This window comes from Talpa occidentalis, unplaced genomic scaffold (assembly GCF_014898055.3).
Source record: "Talpa occidentalis isolate TD23 unplaced genomic scaffold, MPIMG_talOcc4v2.1 talOcc4.2, whole genome shotgun sequence".
Lineage (NCBI taxonomy): Eukaryota > Metazoa > Chordata > Mammalia > Eulipotyphla > Talpidae > Talpa > Talpa occidentalis.
In genome coordinates, this window is record NW_023602073.1 from 47,349,907 (window position 1) to 47,375,157 (window position 25,251).

Sequence of the window (25,251 nt, forward strand, 5' to 3'; positions counted from 1 at the left end):
CCTTCCCCTATGACATTTACTGGGAGATAGATCCCCATCACCACAGCTATAAGGTGAACAATTGGTGATTCATTTTCTTAAGTGCTTTACAAAAGAATGAGTGTTCTCAATCAGCTCCAGACTGGGCAACACATGTGTGTGGATCAGACTCCCTACTAACCAGGAAGGGCAAGTTCTCCCTGGGACATTAAAGTCCCCAATGGACAAGATCCCCCACTCCCTTCCCTACCTGAGCGCTTCTTCCTCCACATTACAGCTGCAGCCACCACAGCTCCAGCGAGCACAGCTCCAAGGAGAACCAGGCCAACAATGAGGCCCACGGAGGAGGCGGTGGAGTTGGTAGGGATGGTGGGCTGAGGAGGGTGCACTGGAAGGGATGGGAATGGGAGATCATGAGCCCCAGGCCTCATCCTGACCCTCTGAAGGGCTCCAGAAGGGCTCATGATGCCTCTGAGAAGCTCTGTGCCCACGTTCCCTCCTCACCCCATCTCAGGACTTGGGGCTCCAGCAGCCCCTCATGCTGCACATGGCACGTGTATCTCTGCTCCTCTCCAGAAGGCACCACCACAGCCGCCCACTTCTGGAAGGTTCCATTCCCCCCAGGCCTGGTCTCCACCAGCTCTGTGTCCTGGGTCAGGTTCTTCCCATCTCGCTGCCAGATCAGGAAAATGTTCGCAGGGTAGAAGTCCAGGGCCCAGCACCTCAGGGTAACCTTCTGGTCAGAGGTGGTGTGGTGGGTCACTTGTGTTTTGGGGGGATCTGAACAGAATGGTCAAAAATTCACACTTTGGGTTTCCTCTGTGGATACTGAAGCAGCCTCACTGACCATCCTCAGAATGGACATGACAATTGGTTTGGAGGGAGGAAGCACAAACCCCAGAAACCAGCCTACTCTGGAGAATATGGGATAATCAGGTGAGAGCCCAGGGTAGGAGGACGCAGGTCTCTAAGGAGAACAAAGACTTTTGCTCCTGACTGGGTGGAGGGTGAATGACACAGAAAGGCAGGAGTCAGATCCAAAACTGTTCTCAGACCAAAAACAAGACCTTGAAAGAGAAACTCATGGATCCAGGGAAGAGTTATTTCAGGATGGCCTCCCCTCCCTCAGGAGAGACTGGATTCCTTAACTGTCCAGAAAAGTGGTGTCTTCTGGGCGAGTCTCTCTCTAGCACAGACCGTGAAACCCAGGGGGCTCCTCCCTCTGCCCAGAAAGCAGGTGCTGTTCTGCCCATTATTCCATTTTCCCTGTGGGGCACCAGGTGAGGGGAGGCCCGAGGCCTTGTGGCCCCTCTTACCTGTGCGCTGCAGCACCTCCTTCCCCAACTCCAGGAATCTGAGGAGCCACTGGAAGCACCTGCCCTGTATACTGTTCCTGACGCGCTCGGCCCTCCCCTGCGCCTCCCACTCGCTCTGGGTGATCTGAGCCACCGGGTCCGCGGGGGTCCAGGAGCGCAGGTCCTCGCTCAGGGAGATGAAATCCGCGCCCTCGTAGGCGAACTTTTCATACCCGCCGAGGAGACTCAGGTCTGGCCCCACTTCACAGCCACACATGCTCTGGAGGGTGTGAAACACTGCACCCCGCCCAGCGGTCAGTCTGGAGGTCACCCGCAATTCACCCCCCCCCCCCGCCCGCACCCTGAATAAACCTAAACTGAAATGAAAGGGCCGGCAGGACAGTCCCTTCCCGGGGGAGGGGCCTGGCAGACCCACCAGCCTCGAGGGGTCAGTGGACCCTGAGACTCGGGACACCCCGGCCTTAGGGTGGGAATGGGGTGTGACCTGACCCTGGCCCCGCTCCGCGAAGCTCACCGTCCTCGCTGTGGTTGTAGCGGCTGCGCAGGTCCCTCAGGAGCGCTTCGAACCACTGAACGTTCTCCAGTTGCTTCCTCGTCTCCTCGTCCCGCTCCTCCTGCCCCACCTGCCCCGCCCAGGGCGCCCGCGGCTCCACACTCCGGTTCGGAGAGCTGATGTCGAACCACAGGAACTGCGTGTCGTCCACGTAGCCCACGGCGATGTAGCAGGTCTCATTGACGTTGCAGTTGCCGTTGCTGCCTTTGTTGCCGTTGTTGCCGTTGTTGTTGCCATTGAACATAGCGGTGTGCAATAGCCTCAGGGAGTGGGAACCTGGAGGCGGGAGGGGGAGACCCGGGCTGACCCTCCTCTCAGCGCTGGCCCAGGTCCCAGGGAGATGGGCCTGGAGGGGAGAAAGGGGCGGGGCCGGGAGAGTGAAAAGGGGGGTGGGCCAAGAAGGGCCCAGACTCAGGGGACCAGAGCACTCAGGGAGGCGGGAGGGACAGAAGGGGCCAGAACACAACGGGCCTGAAGGGGTACAAGAGGTTGGGGGGAGATGAGCTTTCCTGAGGTCCTGCACCCGCAGGGGGCTTCTTGCTCCTCCCTCCTGGAGCAACAGTGTCCAGCTGGACACGCACTCACCTGCCCGGGTCTCCATCAGGGCCAGGGGCCCCCAGAGCAGCAGCAGGAGGGTGAGGGGCATCACACCCCGTCCAGGGGTCTGGGGAGAAGGAGTCCAGGTCCTTGGAGACTTTGTAACTGGAGCAGGATGATGCTGATTGTCTTCCCTGGACACCCCCAGGAAATGGGGAGAGAGAATGGGGGTGAGTGTGGGGTCATCAAGGCTGCACCACCCCACAGAGCCTGTGAGAGGGAGACATGATGCTCTAACAGGGTGACATCCACAGAAAGGGGAGGCTCCAAATTCCCTTCCCCACCTTAGGGAGGAGTGGATTTGGGCTGGGAGAAGCAGCAGCCTGGAGGAATGAAGAAACTAGTAGTATTTTCAGATAATTGTGAATATTGATGCTAAATTAAAACTGTACAGGTGCTAGTTTCTCGGTTATTTGTTAAGTGAAACCTGAAATAATATCAAGGAATATTTCCTATTCTGTTAATTTTCCATAGGCCTCTCTTGCATATTGGTTGAAACTTGTGTTAATGTATGATTTTTAAAGGTGATATATTTTTTCACTAAGTTACATAGATTTCTTTTTAAAAAAACTATTCTTTTTTTTTTAAATATTTTTATTTATTTATTTATACAAGCACTGGGTACAGTCAGAAGCGCAGGATGGTGAGAGAATTCACCAGAGTCAGAGCGAGGAACAGAACAGGCAGAAGGACCGAGGTACACTGCTGAGGGAAGCAGCGGGTGCCACAAGAGAGGTCTGTGCACCATGTGGGACCCTCACCTGTGGCCAGGGATCGAACCAGCGCTGCAGAGGCTGTGGGAAGCTTCGCAGCCCAGCGCTCAACCACTGTGCCACCGGGGAGGCCCCAAGTTACACAGATTTTTAGTGTTAATTACACTGGAATCTAATGATTAAAAAAATGTTTTATTTTTTAATCACAAACCCCAAAAGAAAAATTTGTACTGTAAATTGTCAAGTAGTGATGCACTCATTTTTTCATAATTCTGGTTTTATCTGAGAGCTTATATTTTATGAGGCAAAATTACTCTCAGTTGCCAATTGTTGAGTTTCACAAGAAACAGACATTCAGCCTCTCCAGTGGCACAGTAGGTTGAGCACAGCTCTGAAGCCGTCCCCAGCCTCTGCAGCGCCGGTTATTGGGCCAGGGAGATTCCAACATGGCGCTGCAGACCTCTCCTGTCATGCCGGCTGCTCCCCTCAGCAGTGCTTTCAGTCTGACTGTATGTTCTGCTCCCCACTCTGTCTCTGGTGAAGCCTCTCACCCTCCTGTGCCTCTGCCCTGTACCCCAGCTATTGTATAAATGATTTTTAAATATCTTAAAAAAAAAAAAAGAAACAATCCTTTTGAGGAAAGAGTCTGCTAATTTACCAAATTTAAATGACCTTAGTTTTTGTCATTCATCCCTCAGGTAAGATGGTGTTGCCCACAAATAAAAAGAGTCTATTTCATCTCATACAAATATTTCCCTCAGGACACAGGGCTTGGGGATGCCACAGAAGTGCTCTGTGTATCCTTCCAGGTCAGCACACCAGATATTTTAAAATGTGGAGTTGAGGATGACGCAATAATGAAGATAACTTTTAATGCTTTTCCCAGGACATTTTCAAGCAAAACTGGCTTTAGTGTTTGTTCCTGCAGGTGAGTGCTAGTGAAGAATCACTACCTCTGCAGTGGTACTATAAGCTCCGCTCTTACTAAATTTTACCAGCAAATGCCAAATAGTGAAAAGACAAATGGTGTCTAAGTGATGTTTTGAAAAGAGTTTTACCTCATGACCCCATGAAAGGCTCTGGGTGACTTCAAGGGCTCCACAGACCACACTTTGAGAAATGCTTTTCTCAGTGAACCAGGGAGCATCTCCCAAGTGTTCTCTGCCTTTGCCTCCTCTTCACTTCCCAGAATCCCTCTCCCTGGCTGGCTCCTGCCTCCCCAAGCTGCCTCCCTTGCAAATATAATGGGGAGCAGAGAGAAGACCTTGGAGATGTGGAGTTTGCACTGTCAGGAGATGGTTACTGAGTAAAGATGACAAAGACACAAGGCCCAAGAGAGGCCACTCTGGCCTTTGAATTATTTCCATCTGAGGCTCATCAGGGGTTCATCTTAAGAAACGTTTACCACTTCTATAACTACCTGGTATGAAAATGGGTGGTCTTACCAAAAATTAGGGTTATTACCAGAAATGAGATTTGTATCCAAGAAACCTACCTATATGTCAGGGCAAACATCATTGTAGAACATCTGGTCTTTGTCATGAGCCACCCTGTCCTTGCCATGTGACCCCTCCTCTCTCCTGGGGTCCCAGGCCCCATCTCACTCTTAGCTCAGGAGACACACCCTCATTTCCCGCACAGATTCCAGACATTCATTGAGATGTAGATTCCCTATGCATATATAGGAAAAGTTGGTTATACTTTAGTACTGAAAAAAAAAGGAAAAAGAAAAAAAAGATGTTATAAAATTTCATGTGCTAAGAATAAGAGGTCTTGAAAATTAGAGATTTAATCACAGAAATGAATAAATCAGTAGATGAACTGGAATATTAAAGTCTCACTCCCACTAATAATGTGAATGGACTAGAAATGACAAGCAGAGAGAAGACCTACAAGAAACTGAGTCTATCGACCAGGAGATTCCAACAAGTTAATAACACAAGTGTCTAAAAGAATTCTCCTGCACTGCTGGTGGGAATGCAAACTGGTCCAACCACTATGGAAAGCTGTGTGGAGATTTCTTGATCTACTAAACATAGAGCTTCCATATGATCCAGCAATTCCACTCCTAGGTATTTACCCAAAGGACACAGAAACAGCAATTCCAAAGAGCACCTGCACCCCTATGTTTATAGCAGCACTGTTTACAATAGCTAATCTTTGGAAACAACCCAAATGCCCAAAAATAGATGACTGGATCAAGAAGATGTGGTACATATACACCATGGAATATTACTCAGCATTCAAAAAAGATAAACACATGCAATTTGCAGCAACATGGATGGCGCTGGAAGGTATCATGCTCAGCGAAATAAGCCAAAAAGAAAAAGGAAAATATCGGATGGTCTCACTCATAGCAGGAATCTAGAAAACCTAAATAAGGGACCAGGAAAAATAATAATTGTAAGAAAGAAAAAATCAAAATCAAAAAACAACTATGAACTGGAGACACAATATGGGGGGGAGGGCAAGGAAAGCAGGGATTGGGGTCAAAATAATGGGGTTGCAATTGTATGGGGAAAATAAAAATATAGTTAAAAAAATAAAAATAAAAAAGAATGGAGAGTGAAAATGATGAAAAAAATTTGAATAAAATCCCTGAGCATTCACAGATAAAATGTGCACGCTGAGTGTCCTACCGGGTTCCTCCTACAGAGGATGAGCAGCCCCACACCATGACCCGCCCCAGGGGCTTTCAACAAGAGGCTGGAGAAGGACAGACCATGGGGCCTCAAGACACAACTCAGGCCTGGAGGCCAGAAGACCCTGGAGCCAGGCCTGCCCAATCCTCAGGGGAATACAGCCCAGACCCCACGTCAGGCCCAGGTGAAGGGAGGCCCTGGGGGCACAGACATTCACTACAGCTGTGCGTGGTCTCAGGGTTTACTGTCCACGTCCCTCCTCTAGAGGGCAAAGGACACTAGTGGGCAAAGGGGAGACAAAGATGATGGACACAGAAAACAGGACGCGGGAAAATTAACCACAGGGGAGCGGGGACAGGAGAGAGGCCAAGGGTGAGGTGAGGGATCCGGGTCTTCAGCCCTGCCCAGGTGAGCAGGACCCAGGCCTGGGAGGCAGGACTGAGGCTGGGGGGCAGGGGTCTGCCCAGGATGAAGCAGGCAGAATAGCTGGTGTGTGTGAGATGTCCCTGGAGATTCTGACTCTGGGTGGTCTTGGGGGTGATTAGGAATGAGCACAACAGGAACTAAGCTAGTGAGGGAACAAGATAATTATAACTCCAGGGCCAATGAAAAAAGATCATTCCAAGAAAGAAAAGCATCCTGGTCTACTCAATGCTCAGCTGTTACTGGCTCTCACCAGGTCATAATGATACAAACTCTGGATCCTGGGGTGTATCTCAACAACCTGCCAGAGGGGCCGCCAGGGGCAAATGCCTGTGCTGTGGATCTCAGGGATCACCTTGAGGCCTCCTTGCCACTCAGAGCCAGTTCTCACAGCCTGGGCAAGAGGGCTCAGTGCTGTGGGCTTCCCAAGATGCTTGCTGAAAACTTCAATGTGAAGGAGCAGAGAGCAGAGAAACATCAGGGGCCCTAGAAAGGCTGCAGGGAAGGCAGTGACAAGCCTCCCTGGGGAAGAGGCTGCATCTGTTCACCCAAGAGCTAAAGCACAAAGGAGGAAGCAAGTCACCAGACCCTTCAGAACATGCCCCCATGCTCTGTGGTGCCCAAGCCCTGACACAGGAGACAACTTTTCTGAAAGAAAACATGATTCTGATCAAGGAGGACATTAAAAATTTCTAACAGGACACATCTCAATCGATGCAGGTGTCAGTAGAGATGGACCAGGCCAAGTCCAGAGAGCAGCTGCTGCAGAACCTCCTAGAAGCAGACACGTGAGCATGTTGGGAGCTGACACTGAGGAGACATAGAAAACTCAGACAGAGCCAAGATTTCTGCCGGGCTGACAGCCTCGCTAAACAGATTAGTAGTGCTCATCCATCCTTCAGTCAATTCAGAAAAATGGGTGCAATTCAAAGTTTTGAAGGACAGGCTGGAGGCCTTGCCCTGCCCCCAGAGTGTGGCCTCATTAACCACTCAGTCTGTGGTATTTTATGAACATTTTCAAGCACACAGAATAATTGAAATAATAGTGCAGAGCACACCACCTCGATCCCAGCATTAGCATTTGCCACATTTGCTTTATCACTCATCTATTCATGGATCCGTCTCTCTGTTCATCCATCTTATTTTTCTGATGAATTTCAAAGCTAGTTGCAAATGTCAGTACCCATCTTTTTATTTTTTTTAAAGATTTATTTATTTATGTATACAAGAGCTGGGGTGCAGGCCAGAGGTGTGGGGGTGAGAGGATTCAGCAGAGGCAGAGTAGGGAGCAGAGCAAGTGGTTCTACCAAAATACACTGTTGAGGGGAGCAGCGGGCGAAACAGGAGAGGTCTGCTGTGCCATGTGGGTCAGCTCCCTGGCCTGGGTTAAAACTCATCGCAATGGCTGCCAATAGCTTCACAGTGCTGAGACTTAACCCCTTATGTCACTAAAGACTCCCACATTTAATTTTCAACACTTGGGATAAGAATATTTTTTTGAGGGCCTCCCCGGTGGCATAGCGGTTTGAGCACCGAGCTGTGAAACTGTCCGCAGCCTCAATTCCCAGCCAGCCAGTGAGAAACCCAATGGTGTGGTAGACCTCTCCTGCCTTGCCCGCTGCTCCCCTCAGTAGTGTCTTAGGTCCGTCTGCCTGTTCTGCTCCCTGCTCTGTTTCTGGTGAATTCTCTCACCCTCCCCACCTCTGACCTGTACCCCAGTTCTTGTATAAATAAATCTTAAAAAAAAAAAAAAGAATATTTTTTTGAGATAAAACTCTATCTGGAGAAATGCACAAATCTTGAGTATACTACCAGAGGAGTTATGACCCTTGTCAAGAACATTATGTATATTGTGCTTTTTTTCTCTTGGAAACAATGAACATTTAAATAATTTAATGATGTGTCTCACTTAACAATACAATTTATACACCCTCCCTCCTTTCGAGTAACTACCACAGTCCAATCTGAAGCCTCCCTGGCCCCTCCATTCTCAGCGCATTCCTGTGACCACACTCTCCTTGGAACAGAGCCCAGGCCTGAGTCGTCTTGATAGTTATTTATATTTATTATATTTATTTGGATAACTTTGATATTTCAACCATATTTCTTGGAGGGGTTATAGGTGCAAAACTCCAAAATATATCTTATTGTCCCATGTAAATGTGATATATCAATATATAATATGTTTTTCATCTTTAACCTTTCAACAAATAAGTTGAAAAGAACTCACCCTTTTCCTTTCATCCACAAGACTATTAGTCAATCATAAGGAGCAGCTTAGCTGTTTTCATACCTTCACAGCCACATATTACCATTTATAACTATGGTAAATATTTCAATTATCAGTTTTATTAGACAAACTTGTATTTACAGGCAATGTCTGAAGCAAAATTTCATTAAAGCAATAGATGAGCATTTCTTCTAGAAAAACAAATGTCTGAAGTTAGATGAAAGACAAGGAAATAGGGCACACCTGGTAGCACAGGGTTTAAGTCGCAGCACTATCAAGCTATCACAAGCCACAATGGCATGAATTGGATCCCCAATGAGGGAACTGGTCCACAAGGCACAGCAGACCTCTCCTGTTTCGCCTGCTGCTCCCCTCAGCAGTGCATTTCAGTAGATATGCCTGTTCTGCTCCTCCACTCTGCATCCAGTGATTCTTGTCACCCCCACACTTCTGGCCTATACCCCAGTTTTTGTATGCATAAGTAAATAAAAATAAATCTTCAATAAAAAAAGAAAAACAAGGAAATAATGATTTCACTTTATAATTATCCTGGATGCAGTCACCCAAATCACATCAATTCCTTTATATGAGTACTGTCTTAACATTATATAACAAGTTATTCACAGAAAATACACAAGCCAGAAACTTAGTCTTAAACATCACATCAACCATCAACTTTTCTTAATTTTTGAAGACATAAAAATAAAAATCATTTCATATAACAGCATGAAAATTCCATACCTTTGTAAAGTGGTGGGACAGTCAAATTATTTCCCAGGTTTCAGCTGAAATGACCTTCAAAAGTGCTCAGATTGTGTCCAGCTTGTTTTGGGGCAATTTGCCTCCTTGAGCTAAGCAGAGGACAATATTAAAATGCATGAATGATTCCCACTGACACTGTGGTCTAAGTAGGTATCTGTTTTTTTTGTGACTGAAATACACATGAAGAATTGTCCGGTGGGGAGAGGGGGGAGAATCTCCACATTAACATAGAGGAAATGAGCTGAGGGTACCATTTGGCACCAATCAGGTGACAGTAGATTGGTCCATTACAAATGGCAGTTACTGGGCTCTGAGGAGCAACTGCCACAACTGCCTGTGGTGGAGCAGCAGGTGGAAACATCACTGTCCTGCTGCTCCCACCGCTGAGATGCTGGTTCCAGTAACGGTTTGTAACAAATCATTCTAAACTTAGCAGCTAAACCACAAAGATCTGGCATCTGGCACAGTCTCTGGGGGCGGGGGGCAGCAGGAGGGGCCTCACTCAGAGGCTTCAGCTCTGGGTCCCACATGGCTGCGATGGGGACGAGATGTTGACGGATCCGAATGGCTGTGATCAGTGTGGAAGGACCTGCCTCAGAGCTCATGCATGTGGCTCCTGGAGAAAGCCCTCAGTTCCTTGTCCTGTGGGCGTCCTCTTAGCTGAGTGTCCACTGTGTGCAGGGAGTCACCCCAGAGAGTGACCAGGGGATAGCCCGGGCGGGAAGTCTCAGCCCCTGTGAGCCTGACTCTGTGACGTGGCGCGTCCCTTCTGCTTCATTCTCCTCACAAGGAAGAGCCAGAGAGTCAGACACACTCACGGGGGGAATTGTGTCCCCTCCTGTGTATCCCCTCAATTGGTGGAAAATTGAAAACCAACACAGAAGACCGTGTGGACACTAATAATTCCCATTCTGTCCACATGAAAATTAAATTGCCTCCCACCCAAGGTCCCTTAATTCAGGACCACACAGAGGAGGCGCCTTGAGAGCATCTGTGGAGTGAAGCCATCTGTGCTCAGCTCCTCATGGGCTGGGGCAGTTTCCTGCCCCACAAGCCCTTCATGTGGATACAGTGGAGGACAGACACAGGGCAACTTGTAGACCCAATTTTTAATGTATTTTTAAAGCGTATTTATTGAGATATAACTTATGACCATTAATTCACTTGTTGAAGGCTCACCTCTCATGTCCTTTTGGTAAGTACAGAGCAGGGCAACCATGCCGTAATGTAACTTGAGAACATCTCCATCACCACAATAACCTTATTTCCTGGGCCTGGGCCCATGGGCACCACCCCCACCTTCCCCTCCCCATCCCTGGGCAGCTGGAGTCCACTCTCTGCATCTCGGGACACGCCAGGGAACTTCTCTCTAAAACATTCCAGATAACTCTGCTAACACAGACCTGCAGTGGGCATTTTGGGTTCCCTAGCCTGACACATGCTGTTGCCCAGAAACATACTCCACAGGGTGCTAAGGTCACAGAGAACCACCTGACCCAGGAGGACCTGCAGCCTGGGGTGTGTGAGGAGAGAAGGGCTGCAGTAGTCTGCCTTAAAGGGGGCTAACGCAGAGCTGGGAGGTTCCTCCATCAGCAGGAAGGGGACATGAGAGCTGGGTCTTGAAAGCCAGATTAGGGCAGAGGAACAGAATTGGCTCAGGGAGCTGATGGCAGGCCGACTATGTGACTTCAGTTACTTTCTCTGTGTGACCTCGGAGATGCCTCCCAGTGACTCTGAGAATTGGATATGGATACTGTCCTGATATGCCCACCCTCACATTCCCCTTCAGAAACAAGGACATGGAGACTGGGTGGTTATAGCAGTGCTTAGGTCTGAACTCCAACCACCTGGCTAATGTCTGGGCCTCCTGCCTTACACCATCCTGCAAAGTGACCAGGAGACCTGTGAGGCTTTGACCCTGGAGACGTCAACAACCTCCCCAGATGCCACACATTTCTTGGCTGGATTTAACTAAAGACAAAAGGACAGTAATAAATCATCACATAATCACCCTTTATGTAAATGAATTGAACTCACCAAAGAAGAAGACACAAAGTGACTGGTTGTACCAAAAAACAAAACCCAATTTTATGTTGTCTCCAGGAGACAGGATCATAAAAGTTCTTGGGGAAAAACACAAGAAAGTGGGGCACCCCCAAATGCCATAAAAGATAAAATAAATTTCCAGCTAAAAAAAGCAACAAAAGACAGGGATGAACATCATATGATTAAGGAATCCTACATCAGGAAGACACAGCACTCATCAATATATGCACCAAACACAGGAGCATCAAAATATATAAGACAACTATTAACAAATATAAAAAAAAAAGATACTGGCAGCAACATAATAGTGGTAAAGGAATTCAACACCCAACTTTCATCAAGGACACATCACCTGACAGAAAATCAACAAGGAAACTGTTGCTCTAAGTGAGGTATTAGACCACAAGGGCTAAATAGACACCTACAGGGCACTGCACTCCACAGTCTTCTCAAGGGCACTTGGAAGAGTCTCCAGAATAAACCACTTGTTGGGTCACAGAACAAGTGTCAATAAATTCATAATGACTGAACACAATACCAAATGACTATTGGGTTAAGCGGGAAATCAAAGAAAAAAATTAAAAATACCTTGAGACAATGACAACCTATCAGTGGGGCACAGCACACGCAGCACTAAGAAGGGATTATAGAGCAATACAGAGTTCAAGTAAAGAATCTAACCTTACACTTAAAACAGCTAAAAAGAACAAATGAAACCAAGAGACAGAGAAGGAATAAAATGAAAGCAGAAATCAAAGACACAGAAAAAGGACAGACTGAAAAATCAATGAAACCAAAAACTGGTTCTTGAAAAAAAATAGACAAATCTTTTCCTAGGCTTTCAAGGAGGAAAAAAGGAAAAAATAACTGTAATAAATAGAATTAGAAATGAAGGGTAGACGTCACAAGAGACATTTCGGGAATAGAGAGATCATAAGAACACTAAATATATGTTAATAAACTGAAAAACCTCAAACAACCCAGAAGAAACTGACACATGCTTAGAAGTACAACCTTCCGAGACTGAATCAGGAAAATTCAGAACAAAACAACTACAAGCAAAGACATTGAAACACGAATCAAAAGTTTCCCAAAAAACAAAGCCAAGGAACAGACATTTTCAGTGACTTCTACAACATCGTTAAAGATGAACTAATACCTGACTTCTCAATGCTTCAGAAAAACAGAGGAAGAGGGAACGATGCCAAATACATCTCATGAGGCCAACATTCCCTTGATACCAAAAGCAGAGGACATCACACAAAAAAAGAAAGCGAAAGACCAACATCCCTGATGAACATAGATGCAAAAATCCTCAACAAGACCTTAGCAAACCAAAATCAAATATACATTAAAAAGGATCACAAAGGTGCCTCCCTGGTGTTAAAGCGCAGCACTATGAAGCAATCTGCAGACACCGCAACATGAGTTCCATGCTCGGCCAGGGAGGTGACACACGTGGCGCAACAGACCTCTCCTGCCTTACCTGCTGCTCCCCTCAGCTGTGTGTTTCAGGTCATCTGCCTGTTCTGCTTCCTGCTCTGTCTCTGGTAAATCCACTCTTCCCCCACACCTCTGGCTTGTATCCCAATTATTGTATGTATAAATAATCTTTAAAAAAAAAGGATCACACATCATGACTGAGTGGGATTTATCTCAGCTACACAAGGATGGTTCAACATTTGAAAATCAATGAGCGAGATTTCAGCTCACACCAATTAGAGTGTCTATTATCAAAAAGTCAAGAAATAATAAATTTTGGTGAGGAATAGGGAATATAGAACCCTTGTGCAACGTATTGAGTAACTGGTGGGGCCATTTGGAAAACAATATGGTGGGTTTGCAAAAAATATCAAATAGAATTACAAAATGATCCAGTATTTCCACTTCTGGATATTTACCTGAAGAATATGAAAACACTTATTCAAAACAAGACATGGCCCCTGTTTTCACTGCAGGACTATTTACAATAGTCAACAATTGAAACAACCCAAGTCTGGAACAGATGAATGGATTAACAAAATGTGAGATAGATTAGATAGATAGATAGATAGATAGATAGATAGATAGATAGATAGATAGATAGATAGAGATATATATGATACATACAATGGAATACTATTCAGATATTTAAAAGATTAAATTCTGCCATTTTCAACACTATGGATAGAATTTGAGGGAACTATGCTAAGTCAAACTGAGAAAGACAGATACCAAAGAATTGTACTCATTTGTGGAATATGAAGGGGGAAAAAAGCAATCAAAAAGGAACAAAATGGCAGTCACCAGAGGAGAAATGGGTGGAGAGAATAGCTTGGTGGAGGATTATGACTGGAATTTTAGTAGTGGGTGTGTGAGAAATTTACAGTTATCAGGGGAGAAGCTGTACACCTAACATCTATGCCGTGTGTGAATTGTTACTTCAATTTAAAAAAAGAACAAAAAGTTTCCCCCAGTCTGCTCCTCAGTCAGCGCCCTTGACCTGAGGAGGCCTGGGAAGGACAGGACAGGACTGTGCTGTCCTCAGGAGCCCCCTGCACCTCCAAAGAGCCACTTCTCACCTGTGCTGCCCCAGCTTGGCCTGAGCCCCTCCCCTCTCACCTGGACACACACAGACTAGTCTCTCCTGCCACCCCCAGTCTGGGCCCCTTTCACCTGGGAGCTGAACCAGGTCCTGCTCTGCTCACAGCCTGGCAGGGGCTTCCCAGCCCCACAGTCATCCCCAGCCCCACAGGGTGACCCCTTCCCAGGCCTCTGACTCCCACTCCTGTGTCCCTCCCTCTCCCTCTGCTCCAGTTGATCTTCACCCCCTCTGTCCATGCACATAGGCACCAGCCAGCCCCCTAGAGGCTGTTCCCTCCATGGGGCCCTCACCCCCAACCCCCACCCCAGGGCTTTGCTCCCATGCCATCATCTACACTGACCCCTTGATGGACGCAGCTGCCCCAACACAACCCTCCATCCCCTGCTGCCCGACCTGCTCCCTGCCTGTCCCTCCTCTCAGCCCCTCTGCAGGTGGAGGTGGGTGGGTTTCTTGTCTTTTTTTTTTTTTTTTTTTTTTTTGGTGGGACCCTCCCCAGGAGCCGATGATTGAATCAGCATGGCAGAGGCTTCGGACAGCTTCATAGCGCAGCGCTCAACCGCTGCGCCACCAGGGAGTCCCGAGTTTCTTGTCTTTATTAGTCACTGTCTCCTGCATGAAAGCAGCTCTCTGAGGATGGGGAATCTCTCTTTTTTGTACACAGCACATAGCATATAATATATAAATATTAGTGGAGTGAAATGAATTAACAGCTGACAAGTGTTTCTGATACAGATAAATCAAAAGCCAAAAATGAGGAGAAAGGTGTTTTCATTTTGGACAGTTGACTTTTTAAAATCCATAAACCCCTGACTGAGCAATCGTCATCCCTCCCACTCAGTGACTGCTGCTCTTAACTGCAATCACATGAGTGGTTGGGGAGCACCCCCATCTTTCTAGAGCCAGGGCCCCCACACAGCCATCCTTCCTGAAGGAAGAGCTCCCAGAACCCCTGGGCCCCACCCACCCAAGGGAGACACAGGAACAGAGAGGGACACACTCACCTGGGGACCCCCAGGGGGGCAGCTGGAGGAGGAACAGCAGGGAGGGGAGGAGGCAGAGCACAGAGCTGGGGCAGGAGCAGGTGCCATCTCCTCAGGGCTGGGGAGAGACAGGGCAGGAGGCAGCCAGGCCCACACAGAGGAGCAGGGCAGCCAGGAGCTCTGGGTTCAGGGGGAGCAGGGCTCAGGGACCCCCAACAGCAGGAGCAGGACCTTTCCATGTGAGCCCTTAGGCCCTGAGACCAAGGAGGATAGACCTGGCTCCTCTCAGGGCATCTGAGCCTCTGTGCTGCTAGACCATGAGGTTTATTGGAGAAAAACATCCTCCCTTCCCCTCCCACACCATTGAACCCAAACCACAGACCTTTTCTGCTCAGAAAACTTGGGCCCAGCAACTGGGCCACAGAGTGCAAACTGCCCTCCCCTCCCCATCATCACCCAGTGACTCCCTAGAACAGAGGCCCAGACCCAGGTACCCTGTGAAGGACAGGCCAGAGAAAAGGCGCCGACTTGTGGTTCTACCCCCCTCAGGTGTCCCTGAAAAGCCTCAGGGCACACAACACTGTCCCCAAGGAGTCAGGGTCCCCCCACAGGCCCCTGTCCTGCTCTGTCTGCTTGTTCAGCTCACCTGAAGGTCAGTCCCTCCCTAGTCTTGACCGGCCAGGGCCAAGGACAAGGTCCTGCCCCAAACACAGCAGGAGTTGGTCAGATCCCCACTGAGGGCTTCGTCCTCGTCCTCTCTGACCTGCCTCGGGGTGAGGGGCCCAGTGGGACAGAGCAGCAGAGAAGTGAAATGAGTCCTGAGGAGAGAAAACACCCCCAGTCTGTTAACATGCAGAATGAGGGGCACCCCAGGACCCCCATAACCTGAATACTCTAAATGGCTTCTGCCATCTGCCGCACAAAGGCAGAGCACACTCTGAGTGGGAACCAACACAGGAGAGTGGTGTGCACAGAGAGGAAGGGAAGGGAGAAGAGTTTCCCAACAAAACACCCAGTTACTGTCCCTTTGTGGGTAAACGCCCAACCAAACCAGGTTGCCCAAAGTGGGGCCACTGCAGCCTGAAATCTTGCCACAAGTCTCAGGCACCTTCTGGCAGGGACCCACAGAAGCCAATGAAAGGGGTCAGGACAGTCTGGGGCAAAAGGAGCAAAATAAAAGCACAAACCACGGTCAAGGCCAGTGTCCCCACGGGCCTCTCCCAAGTGTCTCCTCCCACGTCCTCCTGTCCCTGGGGCGAGCCCAGCGCTGAGAAGCAAAGGGGGCTTCTCCACACATCCCTCTCCTGTGTCGTCCCCGCGTCTCTCTCCAGGTGCTCTCTCCCCCACACGCCTGTGTCTCACGGTGGATGCTCCTAAAGGGCCCTGACACAGGGGGTCTCTGTCCAGAGAGGTCGTGTGACCCCACGTCTTATTCAGAGAAAAGGCAAAACCCTTCCAACATCCTCAATGTCTGCATGATGAGGGTGCACAGACCCCGTCTCAGTGACCCCTACCCCAGCCGCAGCCTCTGACACACAGACATCCCCGTCCTGGGGCATCTGGGCTGAGGTCGCCGTGCCTGGACAGAGCTTCCCAGACACCCTGTGAGCATAGAGTGTCCATTAGGTCTTCTCTCAAAGGCGCTGTCCTGGTGAGGCCCACCTGTCCATGCTAGGAGAGGAGCCTCTTCCTTGCCCTCACACAATTTCTCTGGGTCACCTTCCCCACAATTCTTACCCACACCAGGATGCGTCTGAAAATTCATCTCTAACACCAGATGTCCGTGAGCAGGGGCAGCCCTGGGCCTTGTGGGGACAATAGCAGTGCCTAAGCCTGATCCCTGAACATGAAAAAGAACAGGTGTGCCCCAAAAAACCCAAAGAAGCAAAATATAAACACACTGAGGCCTGAGGACCCAGCCCTGTCTGAGCATAGCCTGATCCAGCCACACTTAGTCTCCACCCACATCCTGGAGACAGGAGAGGCCCATGTGGGGTCTGAGTCCCTGTGACCACAGGCCCTGCTGGGACAGGTGCTCCTGAAGGACAAGGACAAAGGAGCAGAGAGAGAGATGACCCCTGAGGAGTGACCACATCAAAGCCCACGATACAATGAGCACCGACTGGACACAGGCCCTGTCCCCTCAGCTCCTCACAGCCTCTCCCGCCCCCACCTGCACAGACTCAGCACGGCAAGCTGCAGTTCTGGCTGGTCCTCAGGGCTCCTCCTTATTTCCAGTAAAATATTAGGAATCTTTTCAATTAACACATCAAAAAAAAACACCCAGAAAAAAAACAGTTTCATGTCTGGGTGTCTATTTTCAGTAGGGAAGTGGACATCATTCCTCAGGAAAACACAAAGTCCAGGCAGGGATGGAGTCAGCCCCACCTCTACTGGAGCAGGAAAGTCATCAGGGAGAGACACAGGTCAGTGTGGGGAGGGCCCTGATGGGCAGGGTTGGGCCAGTCTCCCCACCTCCTCACGTTATGCTAATGTGACCCCAGACACATGAGGACACACTTTGCAGACAGAGGAACCAAAGGTTCTTACTGAGGGGGCACTGGTTACATCACTGCTTACACTGTAGAAGGGCAGGTCCCCGGTGTGGTCACTGCAGCACACCCATCCCCGAGCCCACGGGCCTCCGCTCTGGGGTCACCCTCCCCCTGCCCCTCTGCCAGCCCCCGCCCTGCATGCAGACTCCAAGGGTCAGTCTGTGTGAGCGTGTGTTGTTAACAGTCATGATCAACTTTTATTGGTTTCACATGAATAGCTAATAGTTTGCCTTTGCAAACCATGTTTTTCCAATACATATTTGTTAAAACATATGGAAGTATTTATTAAATTTTTGGCAGAGGTGGTGGGAAAAGTGAGGGGAAGATGACAATGTCAAAGCTAATCTTCAGTGACAGGGGAAACATTTGGCCATTGTCTCCCTTCATAGACAGTTATAGATTTGTAACTTCGAAACAGCTCAAAACTGCGGTGCCTCAGTTTACTTTAAAAAGCAGTAGTTAGGTTCCTCCCTGGTGGCGCAAGGGGTTAAGACTCAGCACTAAGAGGCTAACCACAGCCACTGCAGCACGAGTTCAATACCCATCCAGGGAGCTACCCACATGGCACAGCAGACCTTGACTTGCCCACTACTCCCCCCAGCAGTGTATTTCAGTCAGTCTGCCTGTTCTGCTCTCCACTCTGTCGCTGGTGTATCCTCTCACCGCCCCCACACACTTCTGGCCTGTACCCCAGTTCTCGTGTGCATAAATAAATCTTTTTTAAAAATAATACAATAACATGAGAATCGAAAAATCTCTATCACTGTCTTATGCCTCCAGAGGGTTAACTATAAATAGCATCTATATAAATTCTAATAAAAAGTCCCCAATTTTGAGATCACAATCTAAAATTTTGGCAAATCAAAAACTAGTTCAAAACTTAATGGTTGAATTTGAAGCATGCACCTTATGGTTTTAATATTGGGTATTAATATTTTATGTTTCAATGTCTTTATTTTAAACAGGAAGCTCACAGTATTCAGAAAAAAAGAGTAATTGATCTAGTCTACATCAAAGAAGATAAGTTTGCATTTTGATGATTATACCTAAACTTCTCTTAATATAATTATTTTCCAGAAAAAGCCCCAATTGACTTCTCTCCCCTCGTCCTAGCAAAAATTTCAAGATGACATCTATAGCCTCATGGGCAAGTTACTTAGCAGTACTTAGTTCCTCACAGGTATGTAGGAAATGTACATGATATTAAGTCTCTCTGATTTTTTTGTTTTTCATCAATCTATCTAGTGCTTGCCTAAGAAAGAAACTTGGTTTATGGGATTATTATAATTATCAACTCTGGAATTAATTTAAAATTCCAGTCCTAAGAAAAACTAGCAGCTACAATTTGTATGTCTCTTTTAAATTTCTTCTTTTCTCTTTATTTAAATGTTGGCCAAATTTCATATAAAACTAAGGTTTTCCTAAGTTTAACAATGAGAATTTGTTAAATAATTAAAATCACTTTCTCTAAAACCATTGAGCTTTCAGGTTGCTTTTTGCAAATTATAAGAAAACTAAAATTTAATGTCATCTCACATAAAAAAAATTAAAACAATTAAAATGTGTTTATGTATGAGTTATCAAGGGTAACAGGGTGGTCCCCAGGAAAAGGGGAGGTTCCAGTTTCCCTGCCCCCACTCAAGGGAGGGTGGAGCTGAGCAGGAGAGAAGCAGCTGCAGAAGAGACTGAGGAAGGAAGGAAGCAGGATGGAGCCAGAAGGAGACCTGGAGGAGGCACATGGAGCCAAGAGAAACATGAACAAACTGCGCTTGCCTTTTGGTCATGGACTGGGTGACAAAGATATGGGTGAGAGGCCCGGGGGGAGGTGACAATGGCAGCTTTTACCTTGGTTTTGATTTTGCTCTTTTCCTCCCAGACTTGTCTGGTTGTTTCTGACCTTTTTCTGCAGATCCCCACTGGAAGTTGCTTTAGACTTGTGGCAGCTTCCGGGCCTTGCTTTGGGCCAATCCTGTTTGGATAGACTTTTACCACGAGGTGATGGGTAACTCTGGGTGCTTGACTTAGAAACTATATTCTTTGTCTTTTCTGTATTTTTCTCTAATTGTATTAAAGTTCCTTCCATTAAAGGTTTCTATGTTTTGCCCTGATGCAATGGATGGCAGAACCTATATAGTGCAAGCAGGTTTGGAGGTTCTGGGGGTCCCTTTCCCTGCACTGTAACACCAGTACAAAGGAATAATAGTATAACAGCTCTTACAATGTCTTCCAATCTAAAAATTAAAAACTGGGATGTCAGAACTCTAAATGTAAATAAAGTGAGTTGTGCTAAGGAATGTATTTGAAATGGATATGGCGAAGGTATTGGGAAACATTGAGTGTTAAAATAAAATGGTTCTTTAAAAAGAAATGGTATAAAAATAGGAAAGCAAAAGAAAGTGTTGAAGGTCTGAGAGAGGTATCTGAAAAAATGTTAGGTGCTCAAAATCTTCCCATCAGCATTGCTGAGCCTCATCAAAGAAATAGCTCTATTCTTTAAAATCCTTATCACTCTGAGTAATTAACTATTTTATAAAAATCTGTAAGCTTGTTAATCCTATGACAACTTCCTTGAGACCAAAAATTCTAAAATATTAAAGTCTTTAGACATCCTGCAGGGGGGGAGAAGGATCAGAGGGAGGGAGGGAGGAGCACAGGAGACTGAGGTGATGGTGCACAGGTGCATTGGTGAAGGAAACTCTATGGGGACTACACTTGGGGTGGAGGGAAAGCAAACATTGTTTAAAAATGAACAATGATGTAAAAAATAATATATATATATATATGAAAAAATTTTAAAAATATATTCAATAAAAAAATATTAAAGTCTTTGTCCTAAAAAGACTCCTAATGTTAGGGCGAAAGCATGTCCTGAATAAATTCCATACAGGCTTTGTGGACTCCACCCCCACTCCAAACCAAAGTCACCAGGACATTGGGAAAGACAAATCTCATCATCACCAAAGGGAGGGTTGCTGGGACCTGAGGGCGGAGTTAAGCTGCCAGGTTTGGTATAAAACCAGACATGTGGGCCTTGGGGCTCTCTCTTGGCTTCAGGGCTCTTGGCTCTTCGCCAGCTCTCAGTGTGCCACTGGGATTCCATTGGGATTCCAGGTCAGCCGAATGGGTAGGACACATTCATGAGTTTATCTCCCTCTTTTTCTCCCTGAGTTATTCATTTCTTCATTTTCCGTTCCTTTGCAAATAAACCCTTTATTAACCTTTTGTATGTGCCTGCAGTTAAATATTAATAAGTCACTTTTTAAAAAAGATTTATTTATTTATACAAGAACCAGGGTACAGGCCAGATGCACTGGAGGGTGAGAGGATTCACCAGAGACAGAGCAGGGAACAGAACAGGCAGACTGGCAAAATACACTGCTGAGGAGAGCAGCAGGTGAGACAGGAGAGGTCTGTCGCGCCATGTTGGACCCTCGCCGGTGGCCGGTGATCGAACCCATGCTGCAGCGACTGTGGACAGCTTCACAGCGCAGCGCTCAACCACCTGGGCCACCAGGGGAGGCCCTTAATAAGTCACTTTTAAGCACGTGGGTGAGGACCCAGTCAGGCAACCTGTTTTATATCAGGGTTGCCCTATAACACTAAGACAGCCAATAAAAGTGTTTTACTTGTAAAAACAAATTGGGTCAATCTGGGTATATTGATAAAAATACATAACACATTAAATTTTAGTCTTTGGGTCTCCTCTGGTGGCACAGTGGTTGAGCGCTGTGGCTGCGAAGCTGCCCACAGCCTCTGCAGCACGGGTTTAATCCCCGGCCAGTGGGCGAGAATCCCACGTGGCGAGCCAGACCTCTCCTGCCGCAACCGCTGCTCCCCTCAGCAATGTATTTTGTCGGTCTGCCTATTCTGTTCCCTGCTCTGGCTCTGGTGAATTCTCTCACCTTCACATGCTTCTGACTGTACCCAGTGCTTGCATAAATAAATAAATAAATCTTTTTAAAAAAATAGAATAACTAATTAAAAAAAATTTTTTTTAGTCTTCCCGAGTATTTCCTCTATGGGGACAGAACATCATAACCAAATTCCAAACTAACAGTCCATTGGCTCTTCTAGCCACTGCTACAAAAGGTAGAAATAAAACAGAAGACTCAGGTCTCAAATTTAATGATATTTGACAAATAGACTTTACATTCATGTCTCTAAAGACACCTATTCTGCATTAATTCAAGCCTCAGCCCAAACAGGGTAAACTGGTAAACATGTCCAAAAAAACATGATCCATTATCAGTTTTCATTTGTGATGGGATTCCCATCGCTGCAATGGCAGATAAAAGGTATTTTTTAAGTGGTAATGGAGCGCCTCCCTGGTGGCACAAGGGGTTAAGACACAACCTATGAAGCTGTCTGCAGCCACTGCAGTGTGAGTTCAATCCCTGGCCAGGGTGCTACCCACAGGGTGCAGCAGACCTCTCCTGTCTCGCCCGCTTCTCCCCTCAGCAGTATATTTCAAGTCATTCTGCCTGTTCATTTCCCCACTCTGTCTCTGGTGAGTCCTCTGGCCTGGACCCAATTCTTGTATGCAAAAATAAATAAATCTTACAACAACAACACACCAACTAATCATGGACCTGCTCCAAAGCCTTTAACTCTTTCAACATGCACCTGGCGCCCTTATAGCCCTACAGAACAAACTACAGTTAAAAGAGCAAACAGGATCCTTAAAACAACTTATAATACAAAAAAGGGGACTCTAGAGAGCAAGTTGCCCCATGGGTATAAATATATAAAGCCCTATTTGCTTAAACTTCCGAAATTGCAATTTCTCCGCCCTAACAGCTGTTGAGGGCATCTCACTCCTCCTGACTCTGCACAAGACCTGCGGTTTGTACTGACCCCGCTGCCATGACCAGACTGGCCCGGGTCTGTCCCATCAATGACCTGGGAGAGGGGGGACTTCTGTCTGTCCCCCCCAAGACACAGGCTGTGCTCCCTGACCAGGAGTTGGCGTCTGTAGGGTAAGGTAAAAGTATCGGGCTTTTCTGCCTTCCTGAATGCATGCCTGATGGCAGGCACCAGGAGTAGGTTGTGGGCATAGGTAGATGGTATTCACCTGGGCTAAGACTGGGCTTTTAAGGGCGGCGTCACCGCAATGCCAGCAGAGAGAAGCAGAACAAACAGAAGAAAAGAAGCAGAAGCAGAACCACGAGAGAGCACAGAGGCGGAGACCACCAGAGAACGCCAGAGAGCCCAGAAAGAATGAAGAGTAGCTGGGAGACCTGCCAGCCTCCCGGCCTCCCAGCACCTCTGCCTGCCTTATGCCTGGTAAATCCCAATAAAAGCCCGCAAAAGCCACCCAGGGCTCCAGGACTCTCTCTCCTCCCTTACCCCGTCTGCTCGGGTCACAGAGAACCTGCTCCATGCCCATTCCTGCCCCTTACAGCGTCCAACAGGGGTGAACCCCGCTCGGAGACTCACCCCAGCGCCGGCTCCCGCGTCTTCCCACAGCCCCGGGTCGCGGGCGGGGACCTGGGCAGCCGCACCCGCCGGTGCTTCCCGCGCTCCCGGCTGCCCTTGGCTGTTGGCGGGTCTCCGCGGGGTCCCCGCCATTCGCTCACGGCCTTGGCGGTTCCCACAGGAGCCCGCACGTTTTCCCAGTTCCTGGCTGAGGACTGCGGAGCCTGCGGGTCACTTGTGCTCACTGTCGGCTGGTCTCTGGTTTGCTCTTGTTTATTTCCCCTCCGCAGGGCGGGGTTTCCCGGCTTCGTGGGTGGGGCAGGGGCGCAGGTTCTGCTGCTTCCGCTTCTCCTCTGTTACCGCAACTTCCCTCTCCGGGCAGTTTCCCGCTTCACCGGTTTATCTTACCTGTCCCGGTTCTCGCAGGGACCTGCCGCTTTTTTTCCTTATTAATTGTTTTGATGGGAGAGCTCACTCCTTGCCTTTCCTCTCGGCCCTGAGGATCAGCTGACTTCCCGAGACTGGAATGCTTGCGTCACACCAGCCTCCCGGGAGGGACAGAAAAGGAGGACATGGATCCTGTGGTTCAATGGAGCATCAGCTCCACCAACCTGGGCTGATCCAAAAAAGTTAAGGCGTGAAGCAGGAAAGACTTTAAAGGTCACGGGACGCCTGAGACCCCAGAAAAGCTGTTCCTCTCAATGCTAGCACACGTAACATTGATGCTCTTGCTCTTAGTACTATTAGGTTCCATTCCATTATTATTGTAAGTAATACTATTACGGGAAAGAATGTCATGAGCAAACTCCATACAGGCTTTGTGGCCTCCACCCCCACTCCATCAAGACACTGGAAACTACAAATCCCATGATCACCAAAGGGAGGGTTATGAGGACCTGAGGGCAGAGTTAAACAACTATGTTCTCTGTTTGAGTATTTAACTGGCCAAGTGGCCAGGGGTCACTCTTTTGGCCACATGATGCACTCAGTTTTTCACCAGCTCAGCAGGTCATTGGGATTCCAGGTCAGTGGAACGGGTAGGACACATTTACAAACTTAGCTCCCTCTTTATCTCCCTGAGTTATTCATTTCTCCTTCCCTTGTAAATAAACCTTTCATCAACCTTCTTGTGTATGTCTGCAGTTTAGCATTAATAAGTCCCCTTTAGGTGCCCGGGTGAGGACCCACCGTCAGGCAACCCATTTATATTGGAGTTGCTGTGCAACAATATCACCTATTGTACACCTATAGTAAACCCACCTGTATTTAATTTACTCCCATGTTGAAGGTCTGAGAGAAGTAATGGCACCTATTCTGCATTCATTAATTTACTGGAGGAAATGGGCTTCCCCCTTCAGGTCCACTAAGAAATTGTAGTACTAAATGTAACCAAGGTTATCAGGGTGGATGGCATTTCCTTGTTCATGATTCGTTTTTCGTCACAGAAGATCTGCCCATGTGTGCCCTTGCTACCCACAGCTTTGGTCATTATTGCATCCCTTTTCAAACTCAATGGTATATGAATCACATTTATCTAGGTACAGATGTCAAAAATCACAGTAAAATAATGAAACATCAAATTTTCATTCAAATACCAGGAGTATGTGGTATAACAATATTGAGTAAAAACTTGCCTAAACCTAATGTCCCCATCTGTTCTCATCCCCGGGTACCACTTGGAGAAGGCCTGGACCCAAATTGGGTCATCTGCAGATCAACTCATCGACAGTAAATTATGTTTTCTAGCTGGTCCCTAGAAATTGGGGACCTTGAAATGTATTGGTCCAGAAAACTAACAACCTGGAACTGGGTTCTTCCATTTAATTATTATGGCTATCCTGGACGCTGGAATCCAGGTTTAGCTGGGCCTTCATTAAGAATCAGACGTCGAGAATAGGGACCTTTCTTCACTAAGACTGCTTGAAAGCTGCAGAAGGCTCCTGGAGGAGTCGAAGGTGAGTGGGGAAGTTCGCCCATGACAGGCCCCTTCTGGCCAACAGTCCCAGCCCAGAGTGGGAACTGGCATCCAGGGCCGGGGCAGACCCAGAGTGCTAGAGAGTGTGCCTGTCTCCGAATCACCATTTTAGAATAGGGACCTTTCTTCAGTAAAGACTGCTTGAAAGCTGCAGAAGGCTCCCAGAGGACCCAGAGGTGAGGTGGGAAGTTCATCCACACCAGGCCTCTCCTGGCCAGCAGTCTGAACCCAGAGGGGGAGCGGGCAACCACGGCCAGGGCAGACCAGGCATGCCGTAGAGTGCATCTGTCTCCAAAGCGCCATTTTAGAACAGGGAACTTTCTCCAATAAAGACTGCTTGAAACTGGCAGAAGGCTCCCCATGGAGCCAGAGGGAGAAGGTTCCCTGCGTAGTCAGAGGTGAGCTGAAGGCCCCAACAAGCCCGTTCCCACCTGGCAGGAAATCATAGCCCAGAGGGGGATCTAGAGATTTGGAATCCAGA

The 25,251-nt window shown here is 47.8% G+C and overlaps 1 protein-coding gene across 9 annotated transcripts in view; it reads right to left on the bottom strand.

The window, feature by feature from the left end:
* The window catches only part of LOC119252189 (uncharacterized), a 119,933-nt gene extending 96,635 nt beyond the window's left edge, over positions 1 to 23,298 (bottom strand). For 4 of the 9 annotated variants that reach the window (XM_054698645.1, XM_054698644.1, XM_054698641.1 and 1 more), the window contains exons 1-9: positions 22,817 to 23,298; positions 14,847 to 15,643; positions 9,195 to 9,304; positions 4,654 to 4,866; positions 2,434 to 2,579; positions 1,810 to 2,124; positions 1,296 to 1,571; positions 484 to 759; positions 230 to 367 (exon numbers count right to left, since the gene is read on the bottom strand). In XM_054698645.1, coding sequence (XP_054554620.1) covers positions 230 to 367; positions 484 to 759; positions 1,296 to 1,571; positions 1,810 to 2,124; positions 2,434 to 2,579; positions 4,654 to 4,757 — 1,255 coding nt within the window. In that variant the 5' untranslated portion in view covers positions 4,758 to 4,866; positions 9,195 to 9,304; positions 14,847 to 15,643; positions 22,817 to 23,298. The remainder of the gene's footprint in view (positions 1 to 229; positions 368 to 483; positions 760 to 1,295; positions 1,572 to 1,809; positions 2,125 to 2,433; positions 2,580 to 4,653; positions 4,867 to 9,194; positions 9,305 to 14,846; positions 15,644 to 22,816) is intronic. The other 5 variants (XM_054698640.1, XM_054698639.1, XM_054698642.1 and 2 more) reach the window with 5 other exon arrangements.
* Positions 23,299 to 25,251: the final 1,953 nt, after the last annotated feature.